The sequence below is a fragment of the Aphelocoma coerulescens genome, chromosome 30 (assembly GCF_041296385.1).
Source record: "Aphelocoma coerulescens isolate FSJ_1873_10779 chromosome 30, UR_Acoe_1.0, whole genome shotgun sequence".
NCBI classification, from domain to species: domain Eukaryota; kingdom Metazoa; phylum Chordata; class Aves; order Passeriformes; family Corvidae; genus Aphelocoma; species Aphelocoma coerulescens.
The window spans coordinates 1,735,146-1,756,046 of record NC_091043.1 but is presented as its reverse complement, the minus strand read 5'-3'; the positions used below and the strand labels follow the sequence as shown (position 1 = coordinate 1,756,046).

Here is a 20,901-nt window from a genome sequence, read left to right as displayed (position 1 = left end):
CTCCACCAGGACTCCCTTCCCAGCTGCAGACCCTGCCTCTCCCCGCTGTATCCCTGGGCCCTCCATCGGCGCTCCTGCCCGTGAAAACCAACCCACCCCGCGCTCCCACGCGGCCGAGACCGAAAGTGGGGGTGGTGGCAGCCGGGGAGGCTCCGGGACGCTCGGGGACAGCGGCACCTCCATGTGCGCTGCCCTGGTCTCCTTCCCTTCGCTGCCCAGCCCTAGAGAGGCCGTGGCTGTGTGCGCTAGAGCCCGAGGTGCTGCGAGAGCTGCTGCACCAACGCAGCGCCCGCACCCGCTTCGCGAGGGGAGCTTGCCAAGCGTTCACGCCCGCCTGCTCCAGGCCCTGTGCCGGACCGGCCGCTCCCGCGGGGCTCAGCCTGCCCCTGAGCTGGCTTTGAGCCCCAGTAGCCCCAGCAGAAGCCATGAGCGAAGCGGCAGTGACCCCCCCAGCAAAGCCCGCGGGGCCGCCCCGGCGCCACGACCCCGGTGGGTTCCTACCGCGGCTTGAGAAGCCCCGAGCCAGAGCCGTAGAGCGGCGCCGGCACCGAGCTCAGGAAGAGCTCCAGAGTCGCTGCCCGAGAACGCCCTAGAACTAAACCCCGACAGCGGCTACAGCCCCGGGCCGGACCTTTCCCGGCAGCCGCGCGGGAGCTTTGAAAAGAGCCCCGAGGAGCCGCAGCTGCAGCAAAAAGCAGCATTCGGGGACTCCCTAGAAAGCCTGAGACAGCCTGGCGATCCTCGAGACACAGGGGGCCTCGTGCCTTCCGAGCACAGACTGAAGAAGCTGCGGCAGCTGTGGCATCTTAGACGGGGCGCAAGCCCGGCCGCTCTCCGAGCCCGTCGCCGCTGCCGCCGAGCCCGCCCGTGACCCGCTGCCGGCTCCTGCCTGGCTGGCCCCACTCGCCGAGGCGGGGCACGCCCAAGCCAGCCACGCTGCTAGCCCGGGACCGAGCCCCGCGCGGCCGCTTGCCGCGGCTCGCCCTGGCCGCCCACGTGGCGCGGGAGTTGAAGGAAGTTTGTTGTCGTTCTCAGCCCAGTGGACTTGGCTTTCCCCGCTGTGGCCGGCTCCTGGCGAGACCTTCTGCCCCGGCTGCCCCCGCTCGCCCTGCCGGCTCCTTTAGCCGCGCCCTTTCCCCCCGCAGCGGCTCTGCGAGTGCTGCCAAGTCGCCACAGCTGCCGCCGCTCTGCTCCCCCAGCCACCAGAACCCCGCACGGTGCCTTTCACCTCAGCCCCAGCCCGGCCGGCAAATTCCACCCCCGTGCTGCACGAGAAGCAGAACAAGAGGGGGGTAGCAGCAGCCAGGCTGTAGGACTCAGACTGCTCCCAAAGAGCTGCGAGAACACCCTAAGGGAAGCAGTGGACCTGACCAGCTGGCAGGTGCAGCTGGAGCACGCAGAATAGCAGCCAAAGAAACACAACGGCGACTTCTCCCGATCTGATGCAGAGGGTAAGGATCAAAAGACTGGAGTGAAGAAGCCAAAGGCCACAGATGATACCTGGAAACTGCCAGAGAAAAGCCAGCCCTGCACCAGCCCAGCAAACACCGTTCCTGTGGACACAACACCAGCCAAGACGAACAGGGCGCAGTCAAAAGACCAGAGCACCGCTGCTTGGAAACGGAGACGAGACAAAACAGCAGCGACGTCACCACAGAAACAGAGACGCCGTCCCGTCACCTGAACCGCAAACACGACTTCGAACGGATAAGTCACGACACCCCTGGTGTTTCCCCAGATCCTACCCCATTCTGCTGCTTTCCCCGCAGTAAATGCTCCCTACCACCACCCCTCTGCCTTTCCCACAGCCACGCTCCCCGATACTCCTATCGAGACGTTCTCTGTGAACGTGCACCCCTCTCTTTATTCCCTAACCGTGCGTTCCCATGCCTGTGTTTAGTTACACCATTCCCCTTTCCCCAGACCTTTAAGTAAAACAAGGGGGAAGGGAAAGCCCCCTCCCCCCCATTTGAAATTGCAAAATTTTAACTTTGTTTGAAACCCCAACAGAAGCAACTGCCAGAGCCCGTGTGTGGAACACCCGTGCCCGCGTTCACCACCAGGATGCCCAGCACCCAACACCCATCGCCCCGCCGCCCTCGGGATGCTGCTCCTGGTGCCACCAGCAGTGAATGCTTGGACTGTGCCGCAGCCCAAAGAGAACTGTGCTGCTCCAACCCCACCACCCCCCGAGAGCATCCATTCCAGCATCCAGAGAGAAAATCCTCTGAAAGATTTGAGGACTATTGGGATATTGGGCTGTGGGTACTTGTGGTTATTTTGTTGTTTGTGTGTGTTTGGTTGTTTGGGAAGTTGGGTTTTGGGATCCCTGGGAGAGGCCCTTTTGTCTGATGCAGAAAGGAGGAGCTGTGGTGGCCGGTGAACGTGCATGACAAGGGACAGAGAGTTCTCGGTCAGACGAGTCCCTAAGTGCCACAGGAGCCACTTTGTGCTGGGGTGGCCTGTGGATACAAATATTGCTGCCAGCAAGAATTTCTCTCGCTTCTTTCCAGTCCTGTGAGAGACTTTTCTCTCTCACAGAAGATAACAGCAGAGCTCTATAAGCTATGAACACCTGTGACCTCACAGAGCTTTGTTTATGGTACAGTAGGAAAATATTTAGGCAATGGATGTTTAGGATTTTAGCCAATCACCCCGAGGGGTGGCTGATCCTTTGACCGATTAGACTATGAAGAAAAAAGTCTATAAAAGAGTTGTAAAATAATTAGATAAAAAATCTTGCTGCACAATTCCTGCCTGCCGGATCTCTCTTCTCCTCCCTACCACTGTGGGACACCGCGGCAGTGGCCAAGGGGCTTCTCCCGGGGTGCTCGTTCAGTTCTGTTAGCCTGTCCCAGTCCGGGTTCCCCGGTTGCCCTTGGCCTCTGCCCCTCGTCCCTCCCCCAGAGTTCCCCGCTGGTCCCCGTTCCCCGGTGCTGCCCCCGGATAAAACTGTGAGAGCTTCGGGCCCGTGTCCGCGTTCGCCTCCGCGCCCTCCGGCAGCGCAGCAGCAATAAACGCTCCCTTCTCAAAACGCCCTTCTCGCCTCCTGGCTACCGACGGTACCGCCGAGCTCGCCCGTGCGCCGGGGGACACCGGGACCCGCGGAGCCGGGCCGGGCCGGAGCTGCCGGGGGGACGCGGCTCCTCCGGTGCCACGGCCGGGAGTCCCCAGCGCCGCCTCCCCACCCCCAAAGGCGGGGCACACGCGTGTGCAAATGAGCCCCAACCCTCCCCTGCCACCCCCGCCCGCAAGGCCCAGGGGCCGCGAGGGGCTCGCGAGGGGGTCAGGGGGGCGAGCGTGCAAGAGAGGGGAGGGGGCAGACGGGCGTGTCAGGGCGGGGTGGGTGTGCAAGAGACGCGTGGGAGAGGGGCCCGTGGGTGGGAGAGGGGCCGTGGGGGCACATGAGGTACAAGAGCTCTGTGAGTGTGCAAGAGGAGGGTGAGGCGTGAGTAAGAGGTGAGGGATGTGCGTGCAATGGGTGTGCAAGAGCTGTGTGAGGAGAGTGAGGAGTGTGAGTGTGCCGTGGGTGTGCAAGAGCTGTCTGAAGACAGGTGTGAGCGTGCGATGAGTGTGCAAGAGCAGTGTGAGCAGTGTGAGTGTGCAATGAGTGTGCAAGAGCTGTCTGAAGACAGGTGTGAGCGTGCAATGAGTGTGCAAGAGCCGTGTGAGCAGTGTGAGGGGTGTGAGTGTGCAATGGGCGTGCAAGAGCCGTGTGAGCAGTGTGAGGGGCGGTGGCTGTGCAAGGGGTGTGAGTGTGCAAGGGGCTGGGATTGTGTGGGGCGTGCAAGGGGGGAGAGCCACGGGACAGGTGTGCAAGGGGTGTGTAAGGGCAGGGTAAATGTTGTGTAAGGAGTGTGTAAGGGGAAGGGTAAAGGGTGTGCAAGGGGTGTGCAAGGGGTGTGTAAGGGGGAGGGTAAGGGGCGTGTAAGGGCTGTGTAAGGGGTGTGTAAGGGCTGTGAAAGGGCTGTGCAAGGGCTGTGTAACAGCTGTGTAAAGGGTGTGTAAGGGCTGTACACCCCCCCCCCCAGCAGCCGCAGCCGCTCCCGATTTCTCTATTTTATGTTAAAATCATTTTCCATGAAAATACAAAAATATCCGGGCAGGGGAGGGGGGGAGGGGCACCCCCAGGACCCCCCCCGGGCACAGGGCCAGGGCCGGCCCCCCCCAAGGTGGTCAGTGCGGGGGGGACACGGGGGACAGTGTGTGACGGGGGACAGTGTGTGACAGGCTCAGATCGGCACCGGGGGCACGGCGGGGGGGGAGGGGGTTCTGTGCCAGATTTTGGGGGGCCCAGGTTACCCCACTGCCCCAAAACAGCCCCTGGGGGGGACACCCCCGTCCCTCTCCCTGGGGGGGCATTGGTGTCATGGGGGGCACCAGGACACCCCCATAGTGGGGGCTGGGGGGGTCCGGGAGTGCTTTGGGGGCCCCATTTTGGGGGTGGTCCCTGGTTGAGAGGGGGTCCTAAAAATGGGGAGGGGCACCCACCTCTAGGGGGGCCCAGGCCCCCTAGGGGGGCACCCAAACCCTCTGGGGGGCCCCCAGATGTAGTGGGGGTCCCACGGGGGGAACAACACCTTGGGGGGCAGGGTGTGGTGGGGGTCCCAGGCTGAGGGGGGCACCTGATTTGGGTGGGGCTGGAATTGGGGGGCACCCAGGGCCATGGGGGGCAGGTGATTTGGGGGGGGCCTAGAGCTGGGGAGGGAACCCAGGTCCACTGGGGGGTCCTGAGGGAAGGGGGAATAATGGGGGGGGTCCCCAGGGGGGGCTGAGGGCACTTTGGGGGTCCCCCCACCTCCAGCAGATTTTGGGCGGGGGGGGTGTCCAGCTTTTGGGGGGTTCCCCAATCATGGGGGGCCCCGCCCAGGGGGATCGTTGCGAGGGCTCCCCCAGCGCCAGGGGGTCCTCGCTCCTGGGGGGGGTCCCCAATCCCGGGGGGCTCTAACAACGCCCCACCTTGGCGTCCCCGATGGCCCCCCAGACGTCGAAGACGAACTCGTCGGGGAAGGCGAAGTCCCCGAGCTGCGAGTCCAGCGCCTCGGCCAGGGCGTCGGGGTCCCGCGCGTCCCGGCCCAGCTCCACCATCGTGGCGGCTGCGGGGACACGGGGACAGCGCGGTCAGGGCACGGGGGGGCAGGGACACGGGGCGGGTCAGGGACACGGGGCGGGTCAGGGGACACGGGGACAGCGCGGTCAGGGCACGGGGGGGGCAGGGACACGGGGGGGTCAGGGACACGGGGGGTCAGGGGACACGGAGGGGATCAGGGACACGGAGGGGGTCAGGGGACAGCGCGGTCAGGAGATGTGAAAGGACAAAAGGGGACATGGGGACATCAGGGAGTCAGGGGACATCAGGGAACACGGGGGAGTCAGGGGATGGGGGGACAGCGGGACATCAGGGGACATAGCGGGGGCCAGGGGACATCAGAGGACAAAAGGGGACATGGGGACATCAGGGGCTCAGGGGACACGGGGGAGTCAGGGGGTGGGGGGGACATGGGACAGTGCAGTCAGGGGGTCCCGGGGTGTTGTCAGTGGGTTTGGGGGGTCCTGGGGGGCTCCCTGGGCTTGCTGTCCTGGAAGTCCCCAGCAGAGCCCAGGGGGGGTTGGGGGGTCCTGGGGTGGTCCTGGTGGGTTTGGGGGGTCCTAGAGAGTTTGGGGGGGGTCGCAGTGGCTTTGGAAGGCATCCCAGGGGGCTCCCCCAATTCACTGTCCTGGATGTCCATTAACTCCAGCAGAACCTGGGAACTTTTGGGGGACTGGGGATGTTTGGGGAGGTCCTGGGGGAGTTTGGGGGCATCAGGAGAAGTTAGGGAGATCCGGGGGGGGGATTTGGGTGGGTTCCAGGGGTTGCAGAGGTTTGGGGAGGGTCCTGGGAGGGTTTGGGGATGTGCCGGATACCCACGTAACTCTCCAGCAGAACCCGGGGGGTTTGGGGCAGTCTGGGAGGGTTCTGGGATGGTCCCAGGGAATTTGGGGGGGTTTTGGGGGTCCCGGGGGTCTCACCCAGCTCGCTGTCCCGGATGCCCATGTAACTCTCCAGCAGATCGTCCACCTTGGCCACCGCTCGCTCCTCGAAGGCCGAGGGCTGGGGGGGGGGGGGGGCGGGGCAGTCACAGCGGGGCTGGGGGGGTTTTGGGGGGTCCCCGAGGGTGCCCCCGTTGTCCCCACCTGGGGGGGGGTGTGGGGGGGGGTCCCGTACCTGCTCCTGGACGGTGGCGGGGCCCTTGGAGCGCAGCCGCAGCGTCCCCCGGCCCGAGCCCACCTGGGGGGGCCCCCCCCGGCCGCCCCCCGAGCGGGGCCCGATCATGTCTGGGGGGCACGGGGGGGTCACCCGGGGGTCACTCAGACCCTTCCCTGTGGCCTGGGGTCACCCAGGGGGCTCCCAGTGCAGGATGGGGGACCCCAAAGCACAGGAGTCCCCCCCAAACCCACAGGAGGCGCTGAGGCTGTGGGGGCCCCCCAGTGCTCCCAGTGTCCCCCCAGGGCCCTCCCAGTGCCCCCATTCCTCTCCAATGGCACCCCCAGTGGCCTCTTAGGACCATCTCAGTATTCCCAGCACTCCCAGTGCTTCCCCAGTTCCCCCGCAGTGCTCCCAGTGTCACCCACCAGTGCCCTCCTGGTGTCCCCCAGTGCTCCCAACGCCATCTCTGTGTTCCCACTGCTCCCAGTGCCCCCCAGTGCTCTCCGTGCCACCTACCAGTGCCCTTCTGGTGCCCACCCAGTGCTCCCAGTTTCCCCCCAGTCCTCCCCCCATGTCCCTAAGTTCCCCCCAGTGCCGTCCCAGTCCCCCCCCAGTGCTCTCTGTGCCTCCCCAGTGCTGCCAGTGCCCTCCCAATGCCATCCCAGTCCTCCCCAGTGCTACCAATGCCCCCCAGTGTCATCCCAGTGCCATCCCATAGAGCTGCCAGTCCCCCCAGTGCTCCCTGTGTCCCACCACTGCTACCAGCACTCTTCCAATGCCCTCCCAGTCTCCCTCAATGCCCTCTCAGTCTCCCCCAGTGCCCTCCCAGTTCCCCCAATGCCCTCCCAGTCCCCCGAGCGCCCTCCCAGTCTCCCCCAGTGCCATCCCAATGCCCTCCCAGTCCCTCCCAGTGGCCTCCCAGTCCCCCCCAGTGCCCTCCCAATCTCCCCCAATGCCCTCCCAGTCCCCCCAGTGCCCTCCCAGTCCCTCCCAATGCCCTCCCAGTCCCCCCAGTGCCCTCCCAGTCTCCCCAGTGCCCTCCCAGTCCCGCAGCGGCGGGCGGTGCCCACCGAAGGCGCGCCGGGGCTCGGTGAGGCGCAGGGCGAAGGTGTGCCCGCGGGGCAGCTCCTGCAGCAGCCGGGCCACCTCGAAGTGGCGCGCGCCCACCAGGCTGCGGCCATCGATGGCCTCGATCATGTCCCCGACGCCGATGAGCGGGATGCGCGCGATGACCGAGCCCTCGCGGATGCGCTGCGGGGACGCCGCGTCACAGGGGCACCCGGGGGCCGCCTGGGGCCATCTGCGGCCACCTGGGTCACTTGGGACCACCTGGGTCACTTGGGGCTTCCTGGGCTAAACTGGGGCCATCTGCGGCCACCTGGGTCACTTGGGGCTTCCTGGGCTAAACTGGGGCCATCTGCGGCCACCTGGGTCATTTGGGGCCACCTGCGGCCACCTGGGTCACTTGGGGCTTCCTGGGTTAAACTGGGGCCACCTGCGGCCACCTGGGTCACTTGGGGCTTCCTGGGCTAAACTGGGGCCATCTGCGGCCACCTGGGTCATTTGGGGCCACCTGCGGCCAACTGGGTCACTTGGGGCTTCCTGGGGTAAACTGGGGCCATCTGGGGCCACCTGGGTCATTTGGGGCCACCTGAGGCCAACTGGGTCACTTGGGGCTTCCTGGGCTAAACTGGGGCCATCTGGGGCCACCTGGAGTCTGTTAGGGCCATCTGAGGGTGCTGGGGTGACCTGAGTCCACTTGGGGCTACCTAAGGCCACCTGGACCACCAGGGAGGCCCAGGATCATCTGGGTCACCTGGGACACCTTGGGGCCACCTGGTGGGCCTGGAGCCACCTGGGGTCATCTGGGGTCACCTGAGTCCACCTGAGTCACCTGGGGCTACCTGGGGTTAACTGGGGCTATCTGCGGCTACCAGGGACTACCTGGGGCAACCCCCACGGTGACCCAGGAACCATCCGAGGTGGCCCCGTGCCCCCACAGCAGCTCAGGAGCCACCCAGATGTGCCCTCAGGTGTCCCCAGATGTGTGTCCCCATGGCAGGGCACTGGCTGCCGCTCTGCCACTGCCCCCTGCATGCCCAAATGTGCCCCCAGGTGTCCCCCAGCCCCCTGGGCACCTCCTGCCCTCTGCCCAGTGCCCCCAGCTGTATCCAGGTGCCCCCAGGTGTCCCCCAGCCCCTCTTTCCCAGTGCCCCCAGCATGCCCCCCAGTCCCCATGGCACCTCCTGCCCCTCTGCTCCCAGCTGTATCCAGGTGTGTCCCGAGTGCCCCCAGCTGTATCCAGGTGCCCCCAGGTGTCCCCCAGCCCCCTGGGCACCTCCTGCCCTCTGCCCAGTGCCCCCAGGTGTCCCCCAGCCCCGGGGTGGCTCCTGCCCTCTGCCCAGTGCCCCCAGCTGTATCCAGGTGCCCCCAGCTGTATCCAGGTGTGTTCCCAGGTGTCCCCCAGCCCCGGGGCAGCTCCAGTCCCTCTCTCCCAGTGCCCCCAGCTGTATCCAGGTGTCCTCAGGTGTCCCCCAGCCCTTCTTTCCCAGTGCCCCCAGGTGCCCCCAGCATGCCCTCCAGTCCCCATGGCACCTCCTGCCCCTCTGCCCCCACCTGTATCCAGGTGTGTCCCGAGTGCCCCCAGCTGTATCCAGGTGCCCCCAGGTGTCCCCCAGCCCCCTGGGCACCTCCTGCCCTCTGCCCAGTGCCCCCAGGTGTCCCCCAGCCCCGGGGTGGCTCCTGCCCTCTGCCCAGTGCCCCCAGCTGTATCCAGGTGTCCTCAGGTGTCCCCCAGCCCCTCTTTCCCAGTGCCCCCAGCTGTATCCAGGTGCCCCCAGCTGTATCCAGGTGTGTTCCCAGGTGTCCCCCAGCCCCGGGGCAGCTCCAGTCCCTCTCTCCCAGTGCCCCCAGCTGTATCCAGGTGGCCCCCAGCCCCCTGGGCACCTCCTGCCCTCTGCCCAGTGCCCCCAGCTGTATCCAGGTGCCCCCAGGTGTCCTCCTGCCCCTCTTTCCCAGTGCCCCCAGGTGCCCCCAGCATGCCCCCCAGTCCCCATGGCACCTCCTGCCCCTCTGCTCCCAGCTGTATCCAGGTGTGTCCCGAGTGCCCCCAGCTGTATCCAGGTGTGTTCCCAGGTGTCCCCCAGCCCCGGGGCAGCTCCAGTCCCTCTCTCCCAGTGCCCCCAGCTGTATCCAGGTGTCCTCAGGTGTCCCCCAGCCCTTCTTTCCCAGTGCCCCCAGGTGCCCCCAGCATGCCCTCCAGTCCCCATGGCACCTCCTGCCCCTCTGCCCCCACCTGTATCCAGGTGTGTCCCGAGTGCCCCCAGCTGTATCCAGGTGCCCCCAGGTGTCCCCCAGCCCCCTGGGCACCTCCTGCCCCTCTCTCCCAGTGTCCCCAGGTGTCCCCCAGCCCCCATGGCACCTCCTGCCCCTCTGCCCCCAGCTGTATCCAGGTGTGTCCCCAGGTGCCCCCAGGTGTCCCCAGCCCCAGGGTGGCTCCAGCCGCTCTCCCAGTGCCCCCAGCTGTATCCAGGTGCACCCAGGTGTCCCCCAGCCCCTGGACACCTCCTGCCCCTCTTTCCCAGTGCCCCCAGGTGCCCCCAGGTACCCCCAGGCGTCCTCGTGTCCCTCTCTCCCAGTGCCCCCAGGTGTCCCCAGGTGCCCCCCAGCCCCAGGGCAGCTCTTGCCCCTCTTTCCCAGTGCTCCCAGCTGTATCCAGGCGCCCCCAGGTGCCCCCAGCGTGCCCCCAGGAGTCCCCCAGCCCCCAGGGCACCTCCTGCCCCTCTGCCCCCAGCTGTATCCAGGTGTGCCCCCAGGTGCCCCCAGCTGTATCCAGGTGTCCCCAGGTGTCCCCCAGCCCCCGGGGCACCTCCTGCCCCTCTGCCCAGTGCCCCCAGCTGTATCCAGGTGTGCCCCCAGGTGCCCCCAGCTGTATCCAGGTGTGCCCCCAGGTGTCCCCCAGCCCCGGGGCAGCTCCAGCCCCTCTGCCCAGTGCCCCCGGCCCCGCCATGCCCCGCTGTCCCCGGCGATGGCACCTTGATGAAGGCGTAGCCGGCGCCGTTGTCGGTGATGGTCAGCCCCAGCGCCTCCTCGGACTTGAGCACCTGCACGTCCTTGCGCCGGCCCTTGGTGTGGGCGAAGATGAAATCCTCGAGGCCGATCTGCCCCCCCAGCAGCTTCTCCATGTCCACCTTGGGCGTGTTGAGCGTGCAGAACATCACCTGGGGGGCACACGGCAGGGGACACTGGCCATCAGGGGCCAGCCGTGGCCATCGGGGCTCCTGGGGCACGGGGGGCATGGCAGGGCCGGGGGACAGCCGGGAGGGAATGAGGGGGACCAAGGCGGGGAGGGACAGGGGACACTTGGGGGCATCGGGGTGGGGGAAGGCAAAGAACACCTGGGGGGCACGGGGGGGACAGAGGGAAAAGGGGACACCTGGGGGGGGCACCAGAAAGGGCACAGGGGAGGCTGGAGACACCTGGGGGTACCGGGGACACCGGGGGGGGGGACAAAGAGGGAGGGTGGGGACACTGCAGGGGCACTGTGGGGACACAGGGGGAGCACCGGGGCAGGGCTTCAACCATGGGGCACAAGGGGGGCACCTGGGGGGGCACCAGGGCAGGGGGGCACCTGTGGGGCATGGGGGGCACCTGGGAGGGGGTAAAGGGGGGCAACAGGCACACTTCTGGGGGGCACAAAGGGACACCAGGGAGGGCTGGGAACACCCCCACAGGGACACAGGGCAGGGTGTGGGGGGAAGGAGGAGTTTGGGGACACCTGGGAGACTTGGAGGGGGTCAGATGGGGGATGCCCTGCCTGGGGCCAGCCAGGACACACCTGGGGACAGGTGGGGACCCCGCAGGGGACACCTGGGACTCTCCCAAGGGACACACGGGATCCTTTTCACTGGGGACACCAGGGCCCGCCGTGGGACACGAGAGACTCCTCGAGATCCCCTCACCCCAATTCCCACGGCCCCCCCAATCACCCACCCTGGGGTGTCCCCAGTGTCCCCCCAAACCCTCCAGGTCCCTGTCCTTGAGCCCCCCCACAGCGCCCAGCCCCCAGCGGGGACCCCAAACCCCTCCAGGTGTCCATTCCACAGCCACCCCTGACCTCAGGGCCGCCCCAAACCCCTCCAGGTCCTGTCCCTGAGCCCTCCGCAACCCCCAGCACCCAAAGGGGACCCCAAACTCGCATCCCTCAACCCCCCCGGCCCTCTCCAGCACCGAGAGGTGCCCCCAAACCCCTCTGGGTGCCCCTTCCTCAGTCCCCCCCAAACTGCCCCCGGTCCTGTCCCTGAGCCCCCCACACCCCCCGGCGCTCAGGGGGAGCCCCAAACCCCCACCCCTGAGCGCCGCGGCCCCCCCAGGGCCGCCACCCGAGCCAGGGGTGCCCCCAGCCCCCCACCTCAGCCGGGGGGATGCCGAAGGCCTCCCCGATTTTGCCGTAGAGCTCGCGGACGTTGCTGAAGCCCTCGACGCGGCCCGTGGGGCTGCCGTGGGCGAGCTGCGTGTGGAACACGAGCCGCGGCCGCAGCGCGGGGGGGGGCGGCCCCCCCGCCGCCCCCCCCGGGGCCCCCCCGGGCTCCCCCGGGGCCCCCCCGCGCCCCCCCGCGCCCTCCTCGTTCTCCACCAGCGGCGGCGGCTTCTTGCGGCGGCCCAGGCCCAGCGGCATGGGGGGGTCTGGGGGGAGGCTCTGGGAGGGCTTAGGGGGGTCTGGGGGGGTCGCAGGGGGGTGGCAGCGGAGTTTCGGAGGGTGGGGGGCTCGCTGCCCCCGCCCCGAGGAGGGGGGTCCCGCGCTGCTTCGGTGGGGGCTGGAAGGAGAGAGGGGAAACTGAGGCACGGGGGGGCGATGGGACGAGGCCGCCCCGATGCCGGGGTTCCCTGAGTCCCCCAGCCCACAGAGGGGGTCGGGCCCGGCAGACACCGGAGCCCCCCCAGGGAACAGCGACCCCGCCACGACCCTCCAGGGGCCCGGGTCACCGCCCCCGTCCCGCGGCCCCCCCGGTTCCCCCCGGGTTCCGGCCCCGCTCGACTTCACCGAGCCCGCCCTGGCCCTTCTGTTCCCCCTCGGACCCGCCGTACCCCCAGACCCCGCTTTGGTCCCCGCCCTCCCCCGTTCCGACCGAGCCCCAGTCCCACCCCGAGCCCTCCACGGTCGCGGCCCCACCCCCGGTACCTGCAAGCCGGTCCCGGCCGCCCCCACCCCGGTTCCCCCACCCAGTCCCAGCCGCCCGAGCTCCCTCCCGGTCTCGGGTCGCCGGCCCGGGCACCCCCATTGCCCCTCGGTGCCGGTGCCCCCTCGGGCCCCCTCAGGCCCCCCGGGGCCCCTCACCGTCCGGACCCTGCGCCGGGCGCTGCTGCCGGAGCGGCACTTCCGGGAGGGCGGGGCCAGGCTCGTCGGGACCAATCAGCGTCACCGCCCCGCCGCGTCCGGACCAATCAGCGCCGCCACCTCTCCCCACCAGCCAATGGGAGGCGAGAGGGGGCAGGAAAGGGCTTGACCGCCTTCCCCCTCTGCCGCGGGCAATGGGCGCGCCCGGCCTCGCGCCCCCCGCGCAGCCAATCAGGAGCCAGGACGGCGCGTGCCGGGAGGGGGCGGGGCCTGGCGGGGCGGGGGCGGGGCCAGGAGGGGGCGGGGCCAGGAGGGCAAAGGACGGGGGGAGGGGCGGGGGGGCACAGACCCCATTTGGGGGGAGGGGCGGGGGGGCACAGACCCCATTTGGGGGGAGGGGCGGGACACATCCCAGTGGGGGCACAGACCCCATTTGGGGGGAGGGGGGACACATCCCAGTGGGGGCACAGACCCCATTTGGGGGGGAGGGGCGGGGGGAACACATCCCAGTGGGGGCACAGACCCCATTTGGGGGGGAGGGGCGGGGGGGGACACATCCCAGTGGGGGCACAGACCCCATTTGGGGGGGAGGGGCGGGACACATCCCAGTGGGGGCACAGACCCCATTTGGGGGGGAGGGGCGGGGGGGGACACATCCCAGTGGGGGCACAGACCCCATTTGGGGGGAGGGGCGGGGGAGACACATCCCAGTGGGGCACAGACCCCATTTGGGGGGGAGGGGCGGCGAGGACACATCCCAGTGGGGCACAGACCCCATTTGGGGGGGAGGGGCGGGGGGACACATCCCAGTGGGGGCACAGACCCCATTTGGGGGGGAGGGGCGGCGAGGACACATCCCAGTGGGGGCACAGACCCCATTTGGGGGAGGGGCGGCGGGGACACGTCCCAGTGGGGGCACAGACCCCATTTGGGGGGGGAGGGGCGGGACACATCCCAGTGGGGGCACAGACCCCATTTGGGGGGAGGGGCGGGGGGACACATCCCAATGGGGGCACAGACCCCATTTGGGGGGGAGGGGAGGGGCGGGGGGGACACATCTCAGTGGGGGCACAGACCCCATTTGGGGGGAGGGGCGGGGGAGACACATCCCAGTGGGGCACAGACCCCATTTGGGGGGGAGGGGCGGGGGAGACACATCCCAGTGGGGCACAGACCCCATTTGGGGGGGAGGGGCGGGGGAGACACATCCCAGTGGGGCACAGACCCCATTTGGGGGGGAGGGGCGGGGGGACACATCCCAGTGGGGGCACAGACCCCATTTGGGGGGGAGGGGCGGCGAGGACACATCCCAGTGGGGGCACAGACCCCATTTGGGGGAGGGGCGGGGGGGACACGTCCCAGTGGGGGCACAGACCCCATTTGGGGGGGAGGGGGGACACATCCCAGTGGGGGCACAGACCCCATTTGGGGGGGAGGGGCGGGGGGGCACAGACCCCATTTGGGGGGGGAGGGGCGGGACACATCCCAGTGGGGGCACAGACCCCATTTGGGGGGGAGGGGCGGGGGGGACACATCCCAGTGGGGGCACAGACCCCATTTGGGGGGAGGGGCGGGGGGGACACGTCCCAGTGGGGGCACAGACCCCATTTGGGGGGGAGGGGCGGGGGGGACACGTCCCAGTGGGGGCACAGACCCCATTTGGGGGGGAGGGGCGGGACACATCCCAGTGGGGGCACAGACCCCATTTGGGGGGGAGGGGCGGGGGGGCACAAACCCCATTTGGGGGGGGAGGGGCGGGACACATCCCAGTGGGGGCACAGACCCCATTTGGGGGGGAGGGGCGGGGGGGACATATCCCAGTGGGGGCACAGACCCCATTTGGGGGGAGGGGCAGCTACAGAGCCGGGAGGGTCGTTGGGGAGCCCTGGGAGGGGGAAACAAACCCCAAACCCCGTTTGGGGAGGGGGCAGGAATCGACCCCCGGAGCGGTTCGGAGCCCACGGCGGGGCACAGGCTCCGGGCCGTTCACCCGGGAAGAGTTCCGGTCCCTCGGGGGGGGCAACAGACCCAATTTAGGGAGGGGGGCCGAGCACAGACCCCTCGGGGGGGGTTCGCAGCACCCGGGGGGGAGTTCCAGACCACTTAGAGGGGGCAACAGACCCCCACTGTGGGGCACAAAGTGCATTTGGGGAAGGGGGAGCAGGAACAGAGCCCTGAGGGGTTCACTGGGGAGGGATTCAGACCCCTTGGGGGGGCAACAATCCCGATTTGGGGGCACAGAGCCCCGGAGGGGACAACAGGCCCCCGTTTTGGGGGTTCCCAGACTGTGGGGGCCGCTGTGTGGTACCTGGGGGGGGCAGAAGAGCCTCTCTCTGTGCCCCCCTATCCCTGAGCCCCCCCCAATCCCAGCCTCTCACCCCCCAGCGCCCCCCAGCAGCACCCGCCAATCCCAGTCCCCCCCAGTGACCCCCAACCGGCCCCCCCGAACCCCCCCGTGCCCCCCCCCCCCCCCGAACAGACAGAGCGGGCCAGGTTTCAGCGCTTTATCGCGGCCCCAAGGGACCCTTTTCCGGGCGGTTCGACCCCAAAAACGCGAGGGCCCCGCCCCGCCTTCCCCCGAGCCGCCCGCGGCCCCCCCACCCCCCCCGGGGGGTCCCTCCTGGCCTGGGGGGGCTGGGAGGGAACAGGGCACCCCACGACCCCTCCCCACCAGATGAGGGCGAGACACCCCGGGGACCCCCAGCACTGAGAGGGGACCCCAAAAGGGGGCACAGAGAGAGCTCGGGATCCCCAGAGTGGGGGGGACATGGGGACTCCCAAATCGGGGGGGGCAGCAGGGACACAGTGACCCCCCCACCACGGCTGTGAGATGGGGGGCAAGGACACCTGGGGACCCCCAGAGCAGAGATGGGGGGGAAGGGATCCCCAGAGCAGAGATGGGGGGGGACAAGGACACCTGAAGACCCCAAAACCCCCAAAATGGGGGGGGCGGGTCAGCTACCCGGGGACTCCCAGAGCTCCAAGCTGGACAAGGACACCCAGGACCCTCAAAGCCACAAGAGGGGGGGACAAGGACCCCCCCCGAGCCCCTGACCACCAATGTGGGGTCAGGGGAACAAAGGCACCCCAAGACCACCCAAAGCACAGAAATGGGGTGATAGGGACACCCCAAGACCCTCAGACCCCCAAAGACACCCTGGGACCCCCAGATCCCCAATGGGGGGGGCACAAAGCCACCTCGGGACCCCCCCAAGACACAGGGCAAAGGTCACCCGGACCTCCACGATGGGGGGGACACTTGGGGCCCCCAAACCCCTTGGACGGTGGGGGCAAGGCCACTTCAGGACCCACAAGGTGGGGGGTGGGGGGGACCCCCACGAGCCCTCCAAGCTCTGAGGTCGGGGGACAAGGACACCCCAAGACCCTCAGCCCCCCAAGGTGGAGGTAGGGGGTGAGGACACCAAGACCCCCCCAAGCCTGGAGGTGTTTGAGGAGGCACCGCAGGCACCCCCCGAGTCCAAGCCCCCCCCCCGCCCCCAGGCGAGGTTTGCGGGGCGCAGGGGGCACTAGAGGGGCAGGATCTGCTCCAGGAGGGTCTTGGAGGCCGGGGGGATCCTGTCGGGGAACTTGACCTCGAACTCGATGACGAGGTCCCCGCGCTGGTCGGGGGAGCGGGGGTAGGGCAGCCCCTCCCCCGGGATGCGCCGCTTCACCCCCGGCTTCAGCACGTCCTGGAAAACCATCGGGATGCTGCGGCCGTCCAGCGTGGGGACGGTCACCGTGCAGCCACACAGGGCCTGGCAGGGGGCACGGGGGGGACACGTCACCACCGAGCTGAAGGGGGACCCCCAGCACGGCCCCACTACCGTGGGGTCCCCCCAACACCGAGAGCGACCACCCAGAGCGACCCCCCAGCCACCCATTGCGTCCTGCCACCACCCATCGTGTCCCACCGCCCAAACTGACCCACCTCTGATGTCCCCAAATGGGGTCCCCACCAAGACCAGCCCACCCCTGGTGTCCCCACCAAGACTGACCCACTCTTGTGTCCCCCCTCAAGACCAACCTCCAGCCCTGACGTCCCCACCACCAACCCACTCCCAACATCTCCACCAAACCAGCCCAGCCCCAGTGTCCCCCCAAGACCAGCCCAGTCCCGATGTCCCCACCACCACCAAGGCCACCCCACCGCCAACATTCCCCTCACCACCGATCCACCCCGATGTCACCACCAAGACCAACCAACCCCATGTTGTGTCCCCATCAACACCAAGACAGCCCCGATGTCCCACCAAAACCAACCCCCCCAAGTGTCCCCACCCGACATCCCCACCTGACTCCGTCCCCAACACCACCCAGACCAGCCCCCACAATGTCCCCACTGCCACCAACCCAAACCCGACGTCCCCAGCACCACCAAGACCAACCCAAGACCAGCCCTGCTGTCCCCACCTGATGTTCCCACCACCACCAAGGCCAACGCATCTCTGCTGCCCCCCCCGACATCCCCTAAAAACCACCCTGGCCCCAATGTCCCCACCAAGACCGACCCACCCCCATGTCCCCCCTGCCACCAACTCAACCCCAGTGTCCCCACTGAGACCAACCCAGCCCCAAGGTCTCCACCATCACCAAGACCAACCAACCTCCAATGGCCCCACCATCACCAACCCAACCCCAGTGTCCCCACCAAGACCGACCCAGGTCAACATCCCCATCTGATGTCCCCACCCGACATCCCCCCAAGACCAACCCATCCCCCATGTCCCCACCTGACGTCACCCCTGAGACTCCCCCCCATCGCGATGTCCCCCCGCCCACCTCGCGGAGGCTGATCTTGGCCGGGTACACGATGTCCGAGCCCTCCCGGCGGAACACGTCGTGGGGCTTGTCCTTGAGCACGAACACGACGTCGGCGGGGATGTTGTTGGGGGTCTGGTCGCCCTCCTTGGGGAAGGTGATCTTGGTGCCCTCCTTCCAGCCCCGCTTCACCTCGATGGTCAGGATCTTGTCCTCGTTCCGCACCGTCTTCCCGTCGGGGCCGAGGCGCTTGTGGGAGATCTTCATTTTCTTGGTGCAGCCGCTGTAGATCTCCTCCAGCGACACCCGCAGGTCGTAGAGCACGGGGGGGTCCTGCTTGCGGCCGTCGGGCCCCCGCCCCCGCGGGAAGCTGACGCTGCCGAAGCCCCCGACGTGGAAGGTGCTGAAGGTGTCGTCACCGTCCTCGTCGTCGCCGTTGCGCTGCACGAAGAAGGTGTCGAAGGGGTTGCGGCCGTCGAAGAACTCGGCGAACATGGCGTGGGGGTCGCCGCGGAACGTGTAGGTGAAGGTGGGGCCATTGGAGCCCCCCGGGCCGGGGGTCGGGGCTCCCCCTTTCAGCCCTGGGAAGGGGGGGGAAGGTGCCCATCAGCCCCCCGGGCTGCCAGAGGGTGCGGGGTGAGCCGCGGGCAGGGCGTGGGGCAGGCGAGGGCGTGGGGAACCGGTTCTGCCCGTGGCGCCGACGCCGCTGACGGCCCCGGACGGGCCCCAACAGGCCCAGCCGGCTCCAGCGGCCCCCCCGGCACACCCCAGCACCCTCCTGGCCCCCCCGGGCTCCCGGCCTGGCGCCGGCCACCCCCAGCCTGGCCCCACGGGCCGCCCACCCTGACCCCCCCCTGCCCCCCAGCCCCTACCTGTCCCTGCTCCGCAGCCCCTCTCTGTACCCCCCACCTGCCTTCGCCCTGCCCCCACCCTCCTGCCTGCACCCCCAACCCCCAATCCTGGCCGCCTTCACCCGCTCCTGGCCTGTCTTCACCCCCTGCCCCCATCACCTGCCGCCTGCCTCCCCCCTGCCCCACCGCCTGTGTCCCCCAAGACCCCCACCCCCTTTACTCTTGCCCCCAATCTCCCCTTTAGACCCCCACCCTGATCCCCCACCTGCGCCCCAGGACCCCCAACCCCCCTTTACCGCACCCCCAGACTCCCACCCTACCCTCACCCTGCCCTCCACGTGACCCCTCCGACCCCCACCCTGCCCGTGTCCCCCCCAGGCCGCTGTCCCCGCCTGCCCCCCAGCCCCTGACCCCAGCCACTGCCCCTCCCCGCGGGTCCCAGACCCGCACCCCGACCCCCGCTTGCTCCCCCCCGACTCTCCCTTCCCGTGTCCCCCCAGCCCCCCACCCCCGACACCGTCCCACCCCCTCCTGCCCCCCCACGCCCCCCAGCCCCCTCCCCACTCCCGGCCCCCCCCGTGCCGCCGCTCACCCTCCTCCCCGTACTTGTCGAAGATCTCCCGTTTTTTGGGGTCGCTGAGCACGTCGTAGGCCTCGGCCACCTCCTTGAAGCGCTGCTCGGCGCCCGGGGACCGGTCCTTGTCGGGGTGGCAGCGCAGCGCCTGCCGCCGGTACGCGCGGCGGATGTCGGCGGGGGAGGCCCCCCGGGACAGCCCCAGCGTGCGGTAATAGTCCTTCCCCATGGCCGCCCCGAGAGCTCTGGGACCCGGCACGGGCAGGCACCGCGGGACGGGCACGGCGAGGGAGCGGAGAGGGGCGGGGGGGGGCGGGGAGGGACCGGGGAGGGACCGGGGAGGGACCGGGGAGGGACCGGGGATGGACCGGGAAAGGGGTGGACCCGGGGAGGGAGCGGGGATGGAGCGAGGGATGAGGATGGGTCGGGGATGGATCGGGGAGGGAGCGGGGAGGGAGCGGGGAGGGAGCGGGGATGGAGCGAGGGATGAGGATGGGTCGGGGATGGATCGGGGGATGGATCGAGGAGGGAGCGGGGAGGGAGCGGGGAGGGAGCGGGGATGGAGCGAGGGATGAGGATGGGTCGGGGAAGGACCGGGGATGGACCGGGGAGGGACCGGGGATGGATCCGGGATGAACCGGGGATGGATCGGGGATGGATCGGGGAGGGACCGGGGGATGGATCGGGGATGGATCGGGGATGGACCGGGGATGGATCGGGGATGGACCGGGGGATGGATCGGGGAGGGAGCGGGGATGGATCGGGGATGGATCGGGGATGGACCGGGGGATGGATCGGGGATGGATCGGGGATGGATCGGAGAGGGACCGGGGGATGGATCGGGGATGGATCGGGGATGGATCGGGGATGAATCGGGGAAGGACCGGGGATGGATCGGGGGTGGATCGGGGGTGGACCGGGGATGGATCGGGGATGGACCGGGGATGGATCGGGGATGGACCGGGGAGGAACCGGGGGATGGATCGGGGAGGGACCGGGGATGGATCGGGGATGGATCGGGGAGGGGCCGGGGATGGGGCGGGGATGGATCGGGGATGGGGCGGACCAGAGGAGGGACCAGGAAAGGACTGGGGGGACGAGGACGGATCGGGAAAGGGCCGGGAGAGGGACCGGGAAAAGATCGGCGGAGGAACCGAGAGAGGGATCGAGGAAGGACCTGGGCAGGGAGAGATCGGGAAGGAGGGAGGGAGAAGGGACGAGGAGGGACCGGGGAGGGAAACGGGATCGGGAACGGGGATGGAGTGAGGGAGGGACCGGGACGGGAACGGGGATGGACCGGGAGACGCATCGGGGGGAAGGAGCGGCACGAGGCTTCCCGGGGGCTGTCCCTGTCACCTCCAATGACAGCTTGGCCCTGTCACCCACAGCCGCTGTCACCCCCAGAGACAGCCGGACCCTGTCACCCATCGCGACCCCCTGTCCCTGTCACCCACAGGGATCCCCTGTCACTTCCACCCACTGTGCCAGCCGTGCCCCCGCAGCCGCTGTCACCCCCAGTGACAGCCCGTCCGTGCCACCTGCAGCCACTGTCACCCGCACCAACAGCCTGTCCTGTCACCCGATGCCCCGTCCCTGTGCTGACAGCCCACATCCCGCCCTCACGGCGAGTGTCACCCCGGCGCCAGTCCGTCCCTGTCACTGCAGGCTGTCACCGCCGTGACGCCACCTGGAGCCTGTGCCCCACCCCCAAAAACGTCCCCGTGGCAGCGCTCGGTTCAGGTGACACCCGCGGCAGGAGCCAGCGGGGTGACAGGACCCCTGGGGAGCTCGGGGACAGAGGGCACGGGGACAGGGAGGGCACAGGAACATGGGACAGGTGGCCAAGGGGACACGGGGACACGGGCATTGGAGACCTGGTGACAGGTAGCCAAGGGGACACGGGGACGCGGGGACACGGGCATTGGAGACCTGGTGACAGGTAGCCAAGGGGACACGGGGACACGGGGACACGGGCATTGGAGACCTGGTGACAGGTAGCCAAGGGGACACGGGGACACGGGCATTGGAGACTCGGGGACAGGGGGCCAAGGGGACACGGGGACACGGGGACACGGGCATTGGAGACCTGGGGACAGGTAGCCAAGGGGACACGGGGACACGGGGAGGGACAGGCCCCTCCACCCCACCATCCGCATGACCAGAGGTCCCCCATGGCCCCCCCACGTGTCAC

The 20,901-nt window shown here is 68.9% G+C and overlaps 2 protein-coding genes across 2 annotated transcripts; both read right to left on the bottom strand.

Moving 5' to 3' along the window:
* Positions 1-4,044: 4,044 nt before the first annotated feature.
* On the bottom strand, positions 4,045-12,586 carry GIPC1 (GIPC PDZ domain containing family member 1). The gene is made up of 7 exons (XM_068998028.1): positions 12,525-12,586; positions 11,598-12,003; positions 10,222-10,407; positions 7,258-7,438; positions 6,206-6,315; positions 6,010-6,091; positions 4,045-5,096 (listed from the first exon to the last, which is right to left on the bottom strand). The coding sequence occupies exons 2-7, from the start codon at positions 11,862-11,864 to the stop codon at positions 4,945-4,947; spliced, it is 978 nt and encodes a 325-aa protein (XP_068854129.1). The 5' UTR covers positions 11,865-12,003; positions 12,525-12,586; the 3' UTR covers positions 4,045-4,944.
* Positions 12,587-15,140: 2,554 nt separating this feature from the next.
* On the bottom strand, positions 15,141-19,022 carry DNAJB1 (DnaJ heat shock protein family (Hsp40) member B1). The gene is made up of 3 exons (XM_068998027.1): positions 18,729-19,022; positions 17,307-17,866; positions 15,141-16,282 (listed from the first exon to the last, which is right to left on the bottom strand). The coding sequence occupies exons 1-3, from the start codon at positions 18,937-18,939 to the stop codon at positions 16,052-16,054; spliced, it is 1,002 nt and encodes a 333-aa protein (XP_068854128.1). The 5' UTR covers positions 18,940-19,022; the 3' UTR covers positions 15,141-16,051.
* Between the last annotated feature and the right edge of the window lie 1,879 nt (positions 19,023-20,901).

Coding starts and splice junctions, on each gene's coding strand:
- GIPC1 (XM_068998028.1), bottom strand. CDS start 11,864: ATGCCGCTGGGCCTGGGCCGCCGCAAGAAGCCGCCGCCGCTGGTGGAG. Junction 10,408..11,597: donor TCGGCATCCCCCCGGCTGAG/GTGGGGGGCTGG, acceptor TGTGCCCCCCAG/GTGATGTTCTGCACGCTCAA. Junction 7,439..10,221: donor CCGGCTACGCCTTCATCAAG/GTGCCATCGCCG, acceptor GCGTCCCCGCAG/CGCATCCGCGAGGGCTCGGT.
- DNAJB1 (XM_068998027.1), bottom strand. CDS start 18,939: ATGGGGAAGGACTATTACCGCACGCTGGGGCTGTCCCGGGGGGCCTCC. Junction 17,867..18,728: donor CGACAAGTACGGGGAGGAGG/GTGAGCGGCGGC, acceptor CCCCCTTCCCAG/GGCTGAAAGGGGGAGCCCCG. Junction 16,283..17,306: donor CCAAGATCAGCCTCCGCGAG/GTGGGCGGGGGG, acceptor GCCCCCTGCCAG/GCCCTGTGTGGCTGCACGGT.